Genomic DNA, 19,667 nt, shown 5'->3' on the forward strand with positions numbered 1-19,667 from the left:
GTCGCACTTTTCTCACACGCTTCTCGCATGCTCGCTACACGGTTTGCACGAAACGCTTTGGAGCTTACACGAAACGCTGCACGGCTTACACGAAACGCTACACGGTTTCACGAAACTCTGCACGGTTTACACGAAACGCTACACGGTTTGCACGAAACGAAAAGCGCACGAATGTCACACGCTTTTTTGGGGTAGTAGCACGTTTCAGTGTCGGTATTACTGGTGACGTAAATATATAAATTAATGACGACCTTAAATCACTTATCACAAAAGGGCCAATATTTTGGGGAATCCTGATCTTTCAACTGGCATCAAAATTTCATAATTATTATGAATTCTGTAGAAAATTACGCAAGGTGATGGGCAACATGAAAAATAAAGACATTGACACTTTGTCGGAATGGATTAAATGTATGAGATGTATGTTAAAATCTCGCATTAAGCGGTTGAGGGGCAGCAACTATATTTCTGTGTTCAGTTATGTTGAAGTGAAAAAAGAATTAGGTAGATTACAAGATCAGTATGTACTGGTTCTAGCTGACAAAGCAGGTAACAACACTGTCTTTGTTTGTAAGGCTAATTTTTTAAATTAGATTTTAGAGGAACTGGGATCTTATTCTACAAGTGGTAATCCAACTTATACCCATAACACCCTTTAAAAGATTGATTGATTGTATATTGTTTTACGTCCCATTCGAGAATTTTTCACTCATATAGAGACGTCACCATATACCGGTGAAGGGCTTCAAATTTTGACCTTTACTCGGCACTCAGGGCCATTGAGCAGTGAGGGATCTTTATCGTGCCAACGCCTGCCGTGACACGGGGCCTCGGTTTTTAAGGTCTCATCCGAAAGACCCGCAACTTTCACTTCAAAGTGCCGAGCGCATGGCGAAGGAACAGTTGCTACCTATTTTTTACCGACTTAGGTCTTTCGCGGCCGAGATTCGAACTCACGACCTCCCGATCACGGAGCGAGCGCTCTACCGACTGAGCTACCGTGAACGGTCACCCTTTAAAAGAGGAAATTCTTCAAAATCATATATCACTTTTGAATATTTTTAATATTCCCAACGACCAAAATGAATTTGAATTACCATATTTGTATTGGATTCCGAAATTCATAAAAATCCTTACAAACAAAGATACATAGCGGATTCCAGTAAATGATCTACCAAGCCAATTTCAATACTCCTCACTAAAATATTAACAACAGTGAAGGAGAAACTTCAGAAGTACTGTGCAACAAAATATTTGAGAAGATGCTAGAAATATGTGGAGATAACGAACGGTATTCAAGCTCAAAAGTCCATTAAACGATACAAAATAGGAGCAGAGCAAACACGGACCTCCAAATATCAGAGGTGGGATCAGGTGCTATGGAGGAGTGAGCATCCCCTGCCAACCGGTCACACCCGCCGTGTGCTCTTTGTCATGATCGGGAAATAACTGAAAAATCCGTCGACAATTCAGTGTGTAAATAAAGGTCTAACAATTAGTATGAAAAACGCCATGCAACATTTGACTCAATGATAAATTGTATTTGCTGACAAGGTCATTGTATCGACCATAGGACTTACGAAATGATGACTTTAAACGAGACAGCTGATATTCTTCTTTGTCAATAATTTACCTCGTTTTAGAAATTGTACATACGTAGAGCATGCTCTTGCGTATCGAATCAACTGAGAGATATAAACCCCGTATGCAAGTGATGAAGGTATATTGCTACATAAGTAAGGGAAGTTGAAGATTGAAAAGTTAAAGTCATCACGTTTATCATAATGCTTGGTTGTTAGATTACCATTAACGTCTTTTTTTAAGTAAAATATCCAAATATGAAACAGATGTGTCAGACTCTGTGGTATCTTTTATCTCAAGTTCAACAGGATATATCGTGTCGTCATAAAAATAGAAATAACCAGTGTTAATTCACAATACGTCGTCGACATATCGAAATGTCAAGTTGAAGGCCATAGCAAATGTTTTCTATTTTTTACGTACAAGATTTTGGACAAATTCCTCTTCATATGAGTACAAAAAAAGGTCTGCTAATAACGGGGCGCAATTGGTACCCATGGGAATTCCAAGAGATTGTTGGAAATCAGATGTGGGTACTTTAAAAATTCAAGGAACTTGTAGAAAATTTGAAATTACAAAATTTTACCAAAAAATTAATAACATCAAAACGTACTGCTTTTCAACATTTTATATAGAACTATTCCCCAAGATAAATTAAGGTTCAGGCTTTTTGGTATCATTGACAGCTGCTTTTTCAATAAAAATGGAACTCGTAAATCTACTTACCTTGTCATTGGTCATTTACAAAATTATTTTCTTAAAGAAACATACTGATCGTACACATAAGTACTCTGAAGTTGATATTAAAAGATGCTTGAGTTTCTGATTGACAATATCTCTGTGGTTTTTGGAGAACAGTTCCTTCAACAATCTGCTGGAATTCCTATGGGTACCAATTGCGCCACGTTATTAGCAGACCTAGTTTTGAAGGAAAATTTATTCAAAATCTTATGAATAAGAAGAAGAAAAAAGTACACTTACTGTAGCTTTCAACTCCAGATTTAAATATATGGACGATGTATTACAAAGCTGGTAACAATCTTTATTTGTAAGGCTTATTATTTGAACTGTATTTTAGAGGAACTAGGAATTAATTCTACCTGTGGAAATCCAACTTACACCCATATCTCCCTTTCTAAGGAGGAAATTCTTCAAAATCATATGTCCGTTTTAGATAATTTTAATATTCCTAACAATCAAAATGTATTTGAATTACCATACCTTTACTGGATTCCTAAACTTCATAAAAATCCTTACAAACAAATATACATAGCGCGTTCAAATAAATGTTCTACCAAGCCTCTTTCTTTACTCCTCACTGAAAAATTTACTGTAATGAAGGAGAAACTTCAGGAGTACTGTACAACAGTATATTCGAGAAGTTGTGTAAATCAGTTGTAGATACTTAAAAAGTCATAAGAACTTTTGGAAAATTTGAAATCACAAAATTTTACTAAAATCAATTGCATCAAAACTTACGACTTTTCAACACTTTATACAACCATTCCCCTCGATAAATTGAAGCCCAGGCTTTTTGACATCATAGACAGCTGCTTTTTCAATAAAATGGAACTCGTAAATATACTTACCTTATCTTTGGTCATTTAAAAATTATCTTCCTGAAAAGAACCCTGATTGTACACACAATTACTCTCAAGTTGATATTAAAAAGATGTTTGAGATTCTGATTGACAATATCTATGTAGAATTGGGAGATCAGGTCTTCCAACAATCTGTTGGAATACCCGGTGGTACCAATTGCGCCCCCTTATTAGCAGACCTATTTTCGTATTCATATAAAGAAGAATTTATATAAAAACTTCTGCATGCGAAGAAGAAAACACTTGTTGTGGCCTTCAACTCGACATTTCGATATGTCGACGACGTATCATCAATTAACAAAAGTTACTATCATTCATTTGTCGACGCGATATATACCAGTGAGCTTGAAATAAAAGATACCGAAGATTCTGAATTATCTGTTTCATATTTAGATATATTACAAGAAAAAGACGTTAATGGTAACCTAACAATAAATCTTCATGATAAACGTGATGCCTTCTACTTTTCAATCGTCAACTTCCCTTACGTATGTAGCAATATACCCTTATCACCTGCATATGGGGTTTATGTCTCTCAGTTGATTCGATACGCAAGAGCATGCTGTACGTATGAACAGTTTCTAAAACAAGACAAGCTATTGACAAACAAGTTGACGAAACAAGAATATCAACAGTCTCGTTTAAAGTAATCATTTCGCCAGTTTTTCGGTCGATACAATGACCTTGTCACCCGTCCCCGAGGATACTTGTCGTTCGGTACCTATTCATTCATGAGTACACAGAATAACGAAATGATACTGGCAGGCGCGTCGCCCAGTATAAAAAAGGAGTCACTCTTTTGAGTCTATAAGGGACACAGACTCAAGGAGTTCATTCGGTGCCCCTCGGATAATCCTCAGTGGTATTAAACATATGTCATATGTACAGTCTTCAGATTCTCAGTTTTGGTATAAAACCAATAATTCATATAAAAAATTGAGAGAATGTCAGAGATATATTCGAGGATTCCTTTTCCGATCCCATGTCTTCTATTTCAAAATGTTCTATGAAAAATTGTAAAACGTGTGATATTTTGATAACTAACACTTCTTTCACCAGTAATCTTACTGGACAAAGCTTCTGTACCAAAACTTGGGAAAATCTGAACTGTAAATCTTCAAATGTTGTCTACGGAATAGAATGTAGTCTTTGTGGACTTGTTTATGTTGGTGAAACCAAGGGATCACTCAATAAAAGAATATCAGGTCAGATAGATTTCAGATAAATAATGGGGGTCAGCAACTTTTATACAAACAGTTTAATGTACCTGATCATTTTATTTTGTCAATGAAAGTTAGAATTCTAGAAAAGATTTACCACCACACAAACAGCCCATCACTGAGTACACCTTTCCGTAGACAACGGGAAGAATTTTGGATTAGAAAGCTAGGGACAGCCTTTCCCTATGGATGTAATGACAATGTCGATAGTGTTGGGAATCTTTCCAGTTCACAGTGTAACAATGTAAATATGATGGGACTTTTTAACCATACACAGAGACGTAAGTGTAGTCATGGGCATCAGTCTTATAATAAACCTTTAATAAACGATGTCTCTTTTGATTCATTACTACCTTACGTAAATCAACAGTTAGGTCTACATCATATTCAAACTTTGAAACTTTTAAATAGTCTTCTTGAAAAGGTAAAGGAAAGTCCATTTTTTGATTCTTCGACACCAGAATATAGGCTAGGATCTGTGATTATGGATATTGCAAATCATAGGCTTTTTAAACCCCCACGTTTTACTAAGGAAAATGCAGCTAAAGCAATCCGTTTCTTCCTTAAACTTCAATATGTCAACAAAGGAATTGACGCGGTTAATGTAAGTAATATTCTTAATCACAAAAGTGTCCTTTCTTGTATTCCACCATATTTCAAGTTAAAGACTACACCTTGTATTTCCTACAAAAATACATCGACTATTGCTTCCAACTTCTTAATTACAAGAAAACTTTACAGGGCCTGGATATCGAATATCTGAAACATAATTCTCCGTCGTGTTCATGTGCTTCTTCACCCTAAAACTATAGTCCTGCTGGACACGTTATTACTGGTGACGTAAATATAGTTAAAAATGAGGACCTTAGATCATTAATATTAAAAGGTCCTAAATATAGGGAACCCCGATCCTTCAACTGGCGTCGAAATTTCATAAATATTATGGATTCTGTAGAGGACTACGCCAGGCGATGGGCCAGACATGAAAAAGAAGACCTTGTCAGAATGGATTAAATGTATCAGATGTATGTTAAAATCGCGCATAAAAAGATTGAGGGGCAATATGAGAACCATCTATCCTTCTGTATTCAATAATCCAGAATTAGTAAAAGAATTAGATAGATTACATGATCAGTACGTACTGGTCCCTGCTGACAAAGCAGGTAACAACATTGTCTTTGTTTGTAAGGCTCATTATATTAAATGTATTTTAGAGGAACTTGGATTTAATTCTACAAGTGGTAATCCAACTTATGCTCATAGTTCCCTTTCTAAGGAAGAAATTCTTCAAAATCATATGTCAGGTTTGAATATTTTTAATATTCCAAACAACCAAAATGAATTTGAATTACCATATTTATATTGGATTCCGAAACTTCATAAAAATCCTAACAATCAAAGATGCATAGCGGGTTCCAGTAAATGTTTAACCAAGCCTCTTTCTTTACTCCTCACTAAGATATTAACAGTAGTGAAGGAGAAACTTCAAGAGTACTGTGCAACAATATATTCGAGAAGTGTTGTAAATCAGATGTGGATACTTAAAAATTCCAAGGAACTTTTGGAAAATTTGAAATCACAAGATTTTACCAAAATCAACAGCTTAAAAACTTACGACTTTTTAACTTTATACAGAACCATTCCCCACGATAAATTAAAGTCCAGGCTTTTTGATATCATTGACAGCTGCTTTTTCAATAAAAATGGAACTCGTAAATTTACTTACCTTGTCATTGGTCATTTTGCAAAATTATTTTGTTAAAAAACATTCTGATTGTACACACAAGTACTCTGAAGTTGACATTAAAAAGATGCATGAGTTTCTGATTGACAATATCTATGTGGTTTTTGGAGACCAAGTCTTCCAACAATCTATTGGAATTCCCATGGGTACCAATTGCGCTCCGTTATTAGCAGATCTTTTTTGTATTCATATGAAGCAGAATTTGTCCAAAATCTTGTACGTGAAAAGAAGAAAACACTTGCTGTGGCCTTCAACTCGACATTTCGATATATCGACGACGTATTGTCAATTAACAATGGCTATTTCCATTCTCATGTCGATACGATACATCCTTGTGAGCTTGAGATAAAAGATACCACAGCGTCTGACACATCTGTTTCATATTTGGATATTTTACTTGAAAAAGACGTTAATGGTAATCTAACAACAAAGCTTTATGAGGCCATCATTAAAAATATCTTTGTTTCCCCTAACCTGACCCAAAAATCTCAAGTGGGGTCGGTAGGTAGGTAATTTTTTTTCTGACAGCAGGTTTGGGAATACATTCCGAAAAATGGAATAATATCTTTATAAATAAGAAAGAACAAAAGAAACCATTTCTTAAACCGAATATCAAACAAATGAAGCAACATGTATGGTAAATTAATTCACAAATATTATTCATATGAACTTGTAAAATATCTCGGGCCAGCGTAAATGTATTGACATTGAATATTTACAAAAACACAAGATTTTCAAATACTGAACCATCGGATATTCGAGTACATTTTTCAAACCTACTATCATCTTCGAGTAATTGCACAGACAAAATATCAAGGGCCTCGCGTGGCACAGTAATTCTAGTGTTTCGTTTTGGAGTCGCGACGTAATTCGAGAGCTAATTCTATGTCACAGGTCCCGACGTGGGACTTGCAGATCAGTCGAATAAGACCATGAAAAACGTAGGTCGAGTGTCGGAGCATACATGTAGATGGTACGTAAAAGATCCCTTACTGATGCTTAATGATCAAAGGCCATAACTGCCCAGTAAAATTCTAAATTAGGAGCCCTCCACCGGCCCAACAAATTTTAAAGGTATTTTAAAGCAAAGAAACAACCTGTTTTCAAGGGCCTAACTAAAGAAGAATAAACTGGACGTCTCAGGAAGCCGTACCATAAGTAAATTTTAAGGACAAACGCAACGTACCTTACCTACTGATAATTTTTCAAGATATTCTTAATGTAAATTTAAAGTGCCATCAGTCGTTTGTATACAAAAAATCAACATGCATTACCAGGGGTTTTGAAAAGATATCAACTGATGAAAATTATTGTATAATTCAGAGAAAAATATACAAAAACTACTAAACATATATTCCAGATGTTTTGTTTATCAAAACTTGATTTAGAAGAAGTATACAACAGCATGTATAGACATTAAAATGTAGCACACAGTTCCTTCAAGTATTGGAACTCTTGAACTCCAGGGGAAAAGGCAATAAAGTTCAATCTACGTTGCCAACGTATGTCCTTAAAGATTTCAACACTATTAGGAAAGAGTGTACATGTATAAACAATATATAATTCAACCAAACCATATCTAAAATGATCAAAGTTTCATATATCTAATTTTATAGTCACGGAGTCAATATCCCATAAATAAAAGGAATAAAGAAAAGACATCTGAATTATATTTATCAAATGAAATAATCATACAAAGACATATTTACAACTCCTATGGTCCTACATAGTAAAATTAGGATCATACATGAACTGTTTATTAGATCGAAACTAATCAAATGCAGTGAAATTTTTGATATGTATTCACAAGGAGCGCCCCTCATCTGCTTATGAGGCAGGCTTTGCTATGCTTACTACGTACGTTAATTTTAGAAGACACATTTTTAAATACCATCTTAACACTCCTTAGTCATGCTACATTAATTCAGAGATGTCTAAAGAGTGTAGGATTTTAATAAGTTAAAGATATAATAAGATTGATACGTCACCATTGTTTTATTACACGAACTAACCCTCTGTGGCCATATGTTGTCGGCACCAAATGAGAGTAAATTAAAAGCCGCCATTCTGATAATTATGATAATAATAATAATAATACTTTATTAAAAGAGGGTAACCCGAATAGTGCAATGCACTAGTCTTCCTCGGGGCCCTCTAAACATATTAATAATCATACAATTATGAAAACATTGTACACTAATTAAATAATACAACATGATGTAAAAATACAAGTACAATCAAACGTTTAGGACATGGAATTACGTTACTTAAACAGTGTTGCGGCAGGTTATAATAAATTTTTCCACATTTTTACGAAATGTGTGTTCAGTTGGTGAAAAACGTATATACAAAGGTAATTTGTTCCATAAATGAACACCGGAATAATGAAAAGAATTTTTAAATTGATTTGTTCGATATTTCGGTAGACGAAGGTCATAGTTGGTTTCAGATCGTAAAACATAATTGTTAGAAGAAATAAAATCAAAAGAGTCTCTTAAATAATCATATGCCATACCATGAAATGTTTTGTACAGTAATACATATTTATGAAAATCAATCAACTCATATATGGTCAGCCATCCAAGTTTTTCAAATAATGGTAGTGAAGGGGCATCATAAGCCACATCTACTTTAATCCAGGCTGCCCTTTTTTGCAATTTAAAAACTCTATCTATGCCAGCACCTGGCGGATTACCCCAAATAGTTAGACAATAATTTAAAGAAGGCAGAATGTATGCATTATAGAATAGTTTTCTTGTGTGTAATGGGAGAAATTTTTTTAATTCTGCGTAAGGTATATAATTTATACGTCAAAGATTTACAAACTGAGTGAATATGGTAATTATAGCGCAATGAATGATCAATATGTACTCCCAAAAGTTTTTCAGATTCAACATTTTCAATTATTTTGTTTGAAGCATATAAATTTAATTCAGAAGAATTTATCTTTGATTTTCTATGTTGAGTTCCCATAAGCATACATTTTGTCTTATTGATATTCAACACCATTTGATTTTTGGAACACCAATTTTCAATCTCACACAAATCAAAGTTAAGGGTATTCTCAATACCTTCTACATTTTTATGATGTGTATGTAAGGTTGCATCATCAGCAAACATATCAATATCTGTTCTATTTACATGTAAAGGGAGATCATTTATATACAATAAAAATAATAGGGGACCTAAGATAGATCCTTTGAGCACTCCTGCTGTGACAGGCAAGAAATCAGAGGAATATGTACCTATTTTAACACACTGAAACCTTGAGGTTAGATAAGAATGAAACCATTTAATAGCCATTTGGTCAAAGTGATATGATTGAAGTTTACTTAGAAGGATATCATGATTAACCAAATCAAATGCCTTGCTAAAATCAAGGAAAGTTATGCCTACTAGATTTCCTCGGTCCATAGCTTGTAACCAATTATCCGTTAGTTTTGTTAGAGCCGTTTGACATGAATGAAATTCTCAAAACCCAGATTGTGATTTAAATAAAAGATCAAAGCTAGAGGTAAAGTTACGTATTTGATTAGCTATGTGTTTTTCAACAAATTTTGATCATGCTGGAAGAATGGATATGGGTCTGTAGTTCCCTGGATCAGCGTTGTTGCCATTTTTGAAAATAGGAGTGACTTTTGCTTGTTTTAAACGGGATGGAAATACACCATTAGTAATGCTAGCATTAACAAGATGTGTAATGGATTTGCATATAACATTTGCGGAAAGCTTTAGTAGACGAGGTCCAATAAAGTCAATGCCTGCCGACTTGTTCACTTCAAGTGTATTCAACATATTAAATACTTCAAACTCACTTATTTGATTTATACTGTAAAAAATTTCTTTCCCTAGTTTAGTTTCTGTAAATTGATTTAATAATTCTGAATCAAAACTTTGTACTGATATATTTGCTAATAACTTACAGGATATTTCTGTAAAGTGTTTGTTAAAGATATCAACAATATCCTGTAAATTCTCAAAATCCAAACCATTTTGTGTAATACGGTTAGGTGTAAAATGTTTGGAATCGGATGCCAAATGGTTTAATTATCTCCACATTTCTTTAGGACTTGAACTTTCTTCAACTGCTGATTTGTAATACTTTGATTTGGCTTGATCTATTAATTGTGTGACTTTATTTCTCCAAAATTTGTAATTTTCTGAATTCCTTTGTAGATGGTATGTATCACGTAAAAGTCTAGCATCATTTATTTCCTGTGTAAGCCATTTAGGTCGAATTTCAGTCTTGACTCTTTTAGTTTTTACTTTGGCATGTTTGTTAAGAATATCATTAAATAATTCATAAAATTTATTCAATATTTAGTTTGGGTCTTTTAATTCAAGAAGAGTGTTAAAATTTGCATTTCCTAAATCTCTTAGAAACTTATTTTCATTGATTTTTTTTAAATCTCGACATTGGATTTCAGTATGTTTTCCCTTATGCTGTATGCAGTTAGTTTTCCGTGTCAAACATACAGGGTAGTGGTCAGATATAGCAATAGGGGGCACACTGGTTTCACATATGTTTTCTGGTTTGGTTGTATAAAAATGATCAATTAAGGTACTTGAGGTACTGGTAACTCGGGTAGGTAGTAATTATCTGTGAATGTCCAAACTCCTCTTAAGCAGATGTCCAGTATTGTGGGGGGTCTTTCATTAAATCAATATTAAAATCACCTGCTAGAATTATTTCAGTATCGTCACAGCAGGAGGCACGGTTAACCTCCCTTGCTATGTCTTCTGCCCAGCAGGAGGGGGCAGATGGTGGACGATAAGCAGAGCAATGGAATATAGGTTTTGAATTTCGTAAATTTATCTCTAGCCAGATTGTCTCAATATTACTGATTTCAAAATCATTTCTACGTTTATATGAAATATCATTTGAAATGTATATTAAAATTCCACCACCTGCCTTTAGTACACGATCTTTTCTTTCAAAAACGAAGCCCTCAATATTCAATTCAGAGTTGCCTATCTGCTCGGTCAAAAATGTTTCGCATACACCTAAAATATCTAAAGTTTGTCTATTTTGGAGCAGTTGTTTTATTTCATCAATTTTTGGAATAATATGAGAAATATTTAAATTTCCGAATCGTAAACCTTTTTTACCAACCCAAATCCTTGGTTATTTTGTGTTGTTTGAATTTCATTTATGGGTCAAAGGAACTTGGTTATTTACTTGTGAAACAGATTTGAATGAGCTAGGCATAGGAGAAATGACAGTAGTTTGTATAGCTGAGCTCTGATTACTTTTAGAATCTGTGTTCAATTGAGTCTTTCGTTTAACATGTGGTTTTCTTGACAATTTAAAATTTGTAGAGTTATTACTGTTATCAGTATGTTCGTCACATGAACATTGAAAATTGTTACATTTATTACATAAAATACTAAGAATAGAAAATATACTAGAGTTTGGTAAAGATTTAGCTTGGTTGTGGACGGCTACACATTCATTGGCTGAAACCTAGTACATGTATGGAAAGGATTTCGTGTTGTGTCCTAATTCACCGCAGTTCCAGCAGTCAAGCTTTCGTCCATGTCTACAGTGGCGTGATGTGTGTCCGTGTTCACTACAGAAGTAGCAAGTCACAGACTGGTAAAAGCTTGCATTGGAGTCCGTACTGATTCGACCGGAATTCACACGCAGAGTTGAAACTTCGCTGTTAATCCATTTAAGTAGCATTGACGTCCCCTTATCTGAAAGATGAATACCGTCTTTCCAATAATGCACACGGTTTACCTCTTTGAATTCACTTTTGTTGGAAATAAAGACACCTCCATATTCATCACATACATATTTAAGTGTGGTATTCACATGAGATACATCCACATCCCGTCTTGGTAATACTTCGGAAGGAGATGATTTCCGCGGCATCATGTTCAATGCCGTCCATGTCTCGATGAGATGAGGCATCATTTCCGCCGGCTTGGATAATGATGTGGGAGTATTCTGCTACATTTATTTTGAGAAGTTTAGCATTGATGTGGGAAAGTTTAGCCCCTCTATTTGTTCTTACATGAACACCCTTTTGTAGTCCTCTGGTTCTTACCCGATGTAGGATTCAACTGCCAATTATAAGTTTTGTGTCACCAGATTTGTCCTTTTCTTCAATCATGGATCTTGCGGGTGTATGTATTGGGTGGTTGTGTGGTTCAGTGTTTGTACCAAAATCAGCTGTGCATTTTGTTTTCTTTTCCGGTAAAGAATGTTCGCACTGAGTGTGTCTAGATATGGAATTTGTTGGTGCAGATTTTAAACCATGTACGTCTGTTTCCTTGTTTTTCACAACCTTGATTGATGTCTGAGTGTTTTTGTCAATAAGTATTGGTTTGTTGTGATCGTCTTCTCTTCTTTTTGACATTTTAGTTTTTCTTTTAATTTTTTAATTCTTTAGCTAAATTACAGATAGCCAGTTGTAGAGATTGAATTGTACTCGCACACTGTGTACAATTTTGTACATCACTTGACTCACTGGTCGACACAAGAGAAGCACTTTTAACTGGAGTTGATGCCATTTGTGGTGATGATTGTCCCAGAACATTACTGATATTGTTAGTGTCTTTGCTCTTGATGTCGTGAATGAATTTGTCAAGCCAGGTATTTGCTGACGAACCTTGAATGTGTAAGACGCTAGTCCCAGCATAGAGTATGGCAGTCACAGAATCACAATCAGACTTGAAAATTTGTCCATTTTTCCTTACTTCTTTAATTGTTTTTAGTTCCTCTTTTCAATAGTTCAAAATAGTTACGTATTTTTCTTGTTGGAAGGACACAGTTATATTGTATTTGTTATATGTCACATTTAGAAAATGTAATATACTCACATCAGTAGTAGTGATATTTTCATCTCCATCAAATGATTGTGTAAGTCCAGAAAAGGATTCAAATAAGCTTGAATTAATACTTTGATCCATATATTCATTAGACTCAGCCATATATTTAGGCTAGGAAAACACAACACAATCACTCATAGTAATTCAACATAGGTAACAGGTAAGATTAGAGCTGCACCCCCCCCCCCCCCCCCAAAAATAATAATAAAATACGATTTTGAATAAATTATATTTTATAAATTTGATAAACAATAAAAAAAAAATATTTAAATAATCTTATTTAAAAAAAACTTTTCAGTCGGCACGATTAAAGTGGGTCGGTCGTGTTAGGGGAAACAAAGTATTTTTTATGTTGGCCTGATAAACGTAATGACTTTAACTTTTCAATCGTCAACTTCCTATACTTATTGGGAAATATACCCATATCATCTGCATATGGGGTTTATATCTCTCAATTGATTTGATATGCAAGAGCATGCTCTATGTATGAACAATTTCTAAAACGAGATAAGTTATTGACAAACAGGTTGATATAAAAGAATATCAACAGTCTCGCTTAAAGTCATTATTTCGTAAGTTCATCGGTCGATATTTTTCATGTTAATAATGATAATTTTCTGTACTTTGTATATATATTGTGTTTGTGAAATGAATCAATAACTGGTCAACTAAATTATGACATATGAATGGAAATATCTATTGTTAAATGATAATACGTGTCGATATACCTCTAAATGTCGACTTGAAGGCCACAGCATTTCATTTTAATAATTATAATTTTCTCTATTCTGTATAAATTGTTTTTGTGAATTGAATTAATAACTGATCAACTTAATTTTGCCCGTTTGTTGCAATGATTTCAATTGTTAGTTTTCATGTGATTATAATTAAATTTAAAAATACATTTATACTATGTACAGTCTAAAACAAAAGTTTAAATATGAATATAATAGATATAAATTGAACATCTACTTATTAAGGATTTTATAACTGAATAATTTTAATGATAAGAATCAATTATTGGTTTTATAAAAGATACAAAATAAGTTTAACCCTTTTTGCTTGGAAAGTCTGTATAATGTAGATTGTTATCTGTGTTTATGCCCTTTTATACATATTTGTATTGTTTATAGATTTTTTTTAGATCGATCACTGTTTGTTATCTTCACCTCTTACATTATTTGAGTGTCTTTCTTGAATTTTACAGCTGATACTAGAACACGAGAGGGCATTTATAACAAAACAGATTCGGCTTGGCTAGACGATCTAGTAGATATTGGACGAAAATTAAATGATTTACAAAGAAAAAGTAAAGCTAACGATGAAAAGGACCAAACTGCTTTAAGGAATATAAACAGAGATCTTAAAATGGTATAGCGATTTTTCTTTAATTACTCCTTTAAAAAGGGCATTGTTATCATTATTATGAATTATATATATGATTTTTACAGGTTTCACGTAATCTAGATAAGTGTTGTAAAGATTTAAGAAAGGACATTTTCTTTCTCTGGACACAGACCGAAGAATTTCCAGAAAAGAACCGAGGTTGTATATAAGGAAAACTTTGTTCTTTTTGAGTTTTTTGAGTTTGTTGTGTGTTGTTTCAATCAATTTGTTTTTCATTTTTCATTTATTTGTTTAAAGGAATCCCTTCAGTGTCCTTGAAAAACTCCAGCTCAGGGAAAATTAGTACCAAATTGACATTAGAGGCCAAATCTGATGTTGCAATCCGCCATCATCTTTGGTTAAGAAAATTAAAGGGGAAGTACATAGTTTTATACCCTAGTGAAGAAGCAGAAGACAAGTTTGAATTTCAGGAAAATGAAAACAAACTATTTTTGACGATTAAGAACGTTGATTTACAGGATGAAGGATCCTACTTTGTTGTGGTAGAAACTGAAAATGGTGCTACTGTTTGTCGAGAAATTGTTCAATTAATTGCAGGTAAGACAGAAATAGTCTCCACTATCTACTTAATCCTGAAACCTTATTACCATAAAATGTATAAGCAAATTAAAATCGATGCAAAGCATCAAATCGGCTGCAATAATTGTAATAAATTTAAAGTATGTCCACAAGAAAACAGTTTTTGATCACTAATATGATATAAATTTATTTCGAAACAAAAAATAAACGTTTTCTTTAAAAAAAATGTTTACAAATAAGCTATACATATATTAAGATCAACAAAAATGGCACACTAACTGCATTTGTTTTACAAAATAAATCGGCCCGCTTGGCGCAGTGGTTAGAGCGTTCGCTCTAGAGTCTCGCAGTAAGGAGTTGATCCTTACGTCGCTGGTTCGAATCCCACTGTAGGACATGGAGACCGATCCCTCGGATAAGACCATATAAACCGAGGTCCTGTGTCGCGGTAGGTGCTGGCACAAAAAGGATCCCTCACTGCTCAATGGCCCTAAGTGCCGAGTATAGGTCAAAATTTCCAGCTCTCCATCGGATAGTGGTGGCGTCTCCATATAAGTGAAAAATTCTCAGTTCTTATCAATCAATTTCTGGAACTTGTAACGTTTCATCTTCATATCTAATGCATTTCAATGTTCTTTTGTTAATGCTTTATTTTTAAATGAGCTTTATACATGAAATTAAAAAAAACATATACATACAAACCCGGCACCGAGACACCTTCTCATACATACACTTGTCTCGCTTAAGAAAAAATTGTAGATTACAGATTGGATAAAAACTAATCACATGACGCCTTAAAATTTTCCGCATTACTTCTCCGTCCGGGAGTAATAGTTAATTCGAGCTCGCAATGCCGGTCGAAGCGTTGTTATCGTAAACAAAAATGCCGGCTAAGAAGCAGTTTGCGTATGTAGTTATATTTCTTGTTACTTGTTATGGTCTTTATATGTCGATTATTATTGGATTAAAACTGGATATTTTGTCTCCGTCTGACACATCTGTTTCATATTCGGATACTTGATAAGAAAAAGACATTCATGGTAATCTTACAACAAAGCTTTTCGATTAATTTCATCCATTCCCTCAGTGATTTTTCACTTGCGTCTATTCTTAAAAATGAGTCATCAGTTAATACTAATAAAACCATTTAATTTCACAAATTAAATTCAATCTTTATTCTTTGGTGTCATTTTAGCCACGATTGACGAGAGATAATAGCAGATTAAGTTTTCAGTTCCCGCTGCGCTTCTTTGCACGCTCGCTAAACGGTTTGCACGAAACATTTTGGAGCTTACACGAAACGCTGCACGGTTTACACGAAACACTGCATGGTTTGCACGAAACGCTGCAGGGTTTAAATAAAACGCTTCACGTTTTGAGCGAAACGCGCACGACTGTCACACTTTTTTGTGGTAGTAGCACGTTTCAGGGTCTGTACTTGTGTTCCAACCTATATTATTATCGTTCAGAATTATACAGTCATTCTGATTGATTTAGATGATATCACGCGGTGGGATACAATTTGTAATTTCTTCCTCACGTGCAAGCGCCCTGGATAGATGACAACCATACTCAGACCTGTTAATTGATGATGTCTCCCTTCTAAACAGCCCATAAATATTTATTGTAATCAGACCAGAACTGAATGAGAAGTAGCAAAACTGTAGAAGGAGTAGTGTTTTGAAAGTATTTCACAGATTATTTTTTTTATTTCTAATGAAAATGGCAACACTGTACATCGCAATGAAAAAATGATGAACGTCATTATGTACATTAGTGTAGACTATTGGTATGCAAAATTCTATTGAATGAAATATGGAGGTGATGAACAATAACCAATCACAGTCGCAGTGTGCTCATTGACACAATCGGGACGATGCTCTAGAGGATCTTGTCAGCAAATACAATTCTTAATCTTTCGGATTTTTTTTCAACGTTTCGGTATGAGCATCACTAAAGAGATAATTTGACGAAATGTGCATCTGGCGCAACAAAATTGGTACCGTATAAAAATTACATTGAAAGACAGACGACGGGCACCATACCATCGCACTAACTCTTCTAGTATCTGACCAGGAGAGCTAAAATCGAAAAAAGCAACACTTTTCTGACACTTTTGTTTTACACATCTGTTTTCTATGTCTTCTTAAGAGTGCATAATTTGTGCGTGGAAGAAAAATTCTACCAAATCAAATGTATCTTACAGTTGATTGAAATTAAGGTTCTGAAAATCAGAAGTGAGGTTATTGTAAATGTAGAGCTGAAACGAATACTAAAAATCAATATTCGAATATTCGGGACTAGTATTGCATTCGTATTCGAATATTCGTCGATGTCTTATGTAAAGTGTATCTTTTTAAATGTTTTAATACCTACACCATTTGCGTGACCATCGGTATTTTGTGTGCTTATATAATAATATAATTTATATTGATTAGTTACTTGACATTAAAGTGCCGATTGTTTCAGGTAAGCGTGCAGCTTTTCCTGAGAACAAATTGAAAATTGAACATTTACAATTAGATTTTAATTTCTCTTATGAAATTGTCATCTATGTCGTGTTTGATAAGATAAAACCTGCGTCAGTCTCGTTTTCACAAGCGTTTTAAAAGAAAAAAATTGCTACGTGATATAATCAATAACGAATTTTAATCCTTCTGCAAGTAAAACTTTTTGAGAAACAAACTGAAAGAAACTTTTTCAGAAGGTATGAAGATATTCTTTCGGTGCTGCAAGGAACTCGCCTTATTGACTGGATAGACCTTTTTTATGACGCAAGATTAGAAATTTGCCCATATTGTGTAAAATGTGTATTTTTCTGTGTTTATTGAACCAGCTTAGCATGCTTCAATTTATAAATTCTATTCATGAAAAGAAAACCAGAAAAGTCCTTTCACAGTTTGATAGTAAGAATGACACAAGATGTTGAAAAGCGAAAGTCCACGTGTGCCATCGGGGTATCCACGTTACACATCACTGAACATGCTACTAAAATGACACTTATTTCAAGAAATCAGTTTTTAAATAATCATATTTTTACAAAAATATTATTTAAGAAATTAGATTTTAGGATTTTTTTTTAACAAAAACATTCAAACAGTAGACATTTGAATTATTAGTGAAACCATTGATAGAAAAACGCATGGAAATGACGGGCCATTGACACGATTGGCGATGAAACTGGTAGGACTGTATAAAACTCTATATGAAAAAAAATATCCCGAGCACATTAAAATGGACTAACATTAAGAAAAATATTTCCATATTAGTTTAAATTTCTAATCATATTCTGGTACTTTCTAATGGTAATCTAATTCCAAGAGTGAGCCAATAGTTCATTGGGATCATCGATAGGATAACGTAGCGTTAAATCCTTACTAATACTATAATATATTTACGTATAAGACCGAATATTCGAATGCTCAATTTTCATTCAATATTTGCCATTTACTATTCATTCGCGAATATTCGAACATTCGTTTCAGCTCTGTGAAAATCATAAAATGTCATTCGGTAAACAAAGACACATGTATTTAACTATGGTATTTCTTCAAAGATTATAACTTCATCATTATAATTAATCATATTTGCAGGTATGTTAAGAAAGCACACAGATCATTATTCGGCGAATTTAATACTTTTTTTGTAAATATAGCTTTAATAAACAGGAAAAGCCAGGGATAAAACAATTACTATTATTATATATGTGTCACAGCCTTATAAATGTGGTAAAATACAACACAACACGGCTGCTGGGTTCGATGTTTATATATAATATATATTCTACGATTATGGAATTTTATAACATAGAAGGAAGGGTGACCTGAAATATAACAACAGGTATTAAATATCTCTCGCCTCACTCACACTTTTACGCGGATCATAATTTAAATTTTATAAATTTGGATAATTTAGAAAATACTCGATTTGAATAAAATGATCAAATAGATATTGAAAAATAATTGAATCCTTAGAAATAATTTACCAATTATTTCTTACCGTAATTCCGAGACTGAAGTTCACAATTATCGTGAGATAAAGTTGTGTTGGGGAGAGAGAGCGTCTTCTCTCCCCAAAGTCTTAGGTTGGAGTGCTTGAGAATTAGTATTGGCGCGAATGCGCAGGGGACAGAGTAAAACCAGTTTGACCACTCACACACCCATACTCTCACTGACCACTCACCCGTATAAATGAATGAATGAATGAATAAGGCAATGAATGAACGTAGTAAATTCCGTAGTGAGAACGGAATTCACTAGTTACTATAATAATATAATGCCTTAGACAAATGTATGAATATGATATGAATGATAATAATAGACATTATTGAGTCTTATGTAAAAAGAAACACTCCATTAAGATTTCATTACTTGACTTCTATAAAAAGGAAAAATAGCCTTAATGAAAAAGTTATTAGTTCAACACTACACCGGGGATAACAAATTTCTCTTTGTAAAAATAAATGCGTAAAACATTAATGGGTCAGGAATAGTGCTGCTAGAATCCTATCCTCCTATCATTGAAAACACTTTTATCAATTAATGTTAACAATACGTTTCTAGCAACATTTTCGAAGTATTATAGAATATGAGCTTTTGTTTGTTGTCAGCAAATACAATTTATCATTGAGTCAAATGCTGACTGGCGTTTTTCATACTAATTGTTAGACCATTATTTACACAATGAATTGTCGACCGATTTTTCCGTTTATTTCCCGATCATGACAAAGAGCACACGGCGGGTGTGACCGGTCGGCAGGGG

General features: G+C 33.9%; 1 protein-coding gene across 1 annotated transcript in view; it reads left to right on the forward strand.

The window, feature by feature from the left end:
* LOC133199838 (uncharacterized) overlaps positions 1–19,667 on the forward strand; it is a 72,130-nt gene that overhangs the window by 35,252 nt on the left and 17,211 nt on the right. Inside the window, exons 2-4 of the mRNA XM_061335664.1 lie at positions 14,188–14,351; positions 14,432–14,525; positions 14,625–14,924. Coding sequence (XP_061191648.1) covers positions 14,188–14,351; positions 14,432–14,525; positions 14,625–14,924 — 558 coding nt within the window. The remainder of the gene's footprint in view (positions 1–14,187; positions 14,352–14,431; positions 14,526–14,624; positions 14,925–19,667) is intronic.

This window comes from Saccostrea echinata, unplaced genomic scaffold, assembly GCF_033153115.1.
Source record: "Saccostrea echinata isolate AGI-Se365-2 ecotype Australia unplaced genomic scaffold, CSIRO_AGI_Sech_v1 ptg000036l, whole genome shotgun sequence".
NCBI lineage: Eukaryota > Metazoa > Mollusca > Bivalvia > Ostreida > Ostreidae > Saccostrea > Saccostrea echinata.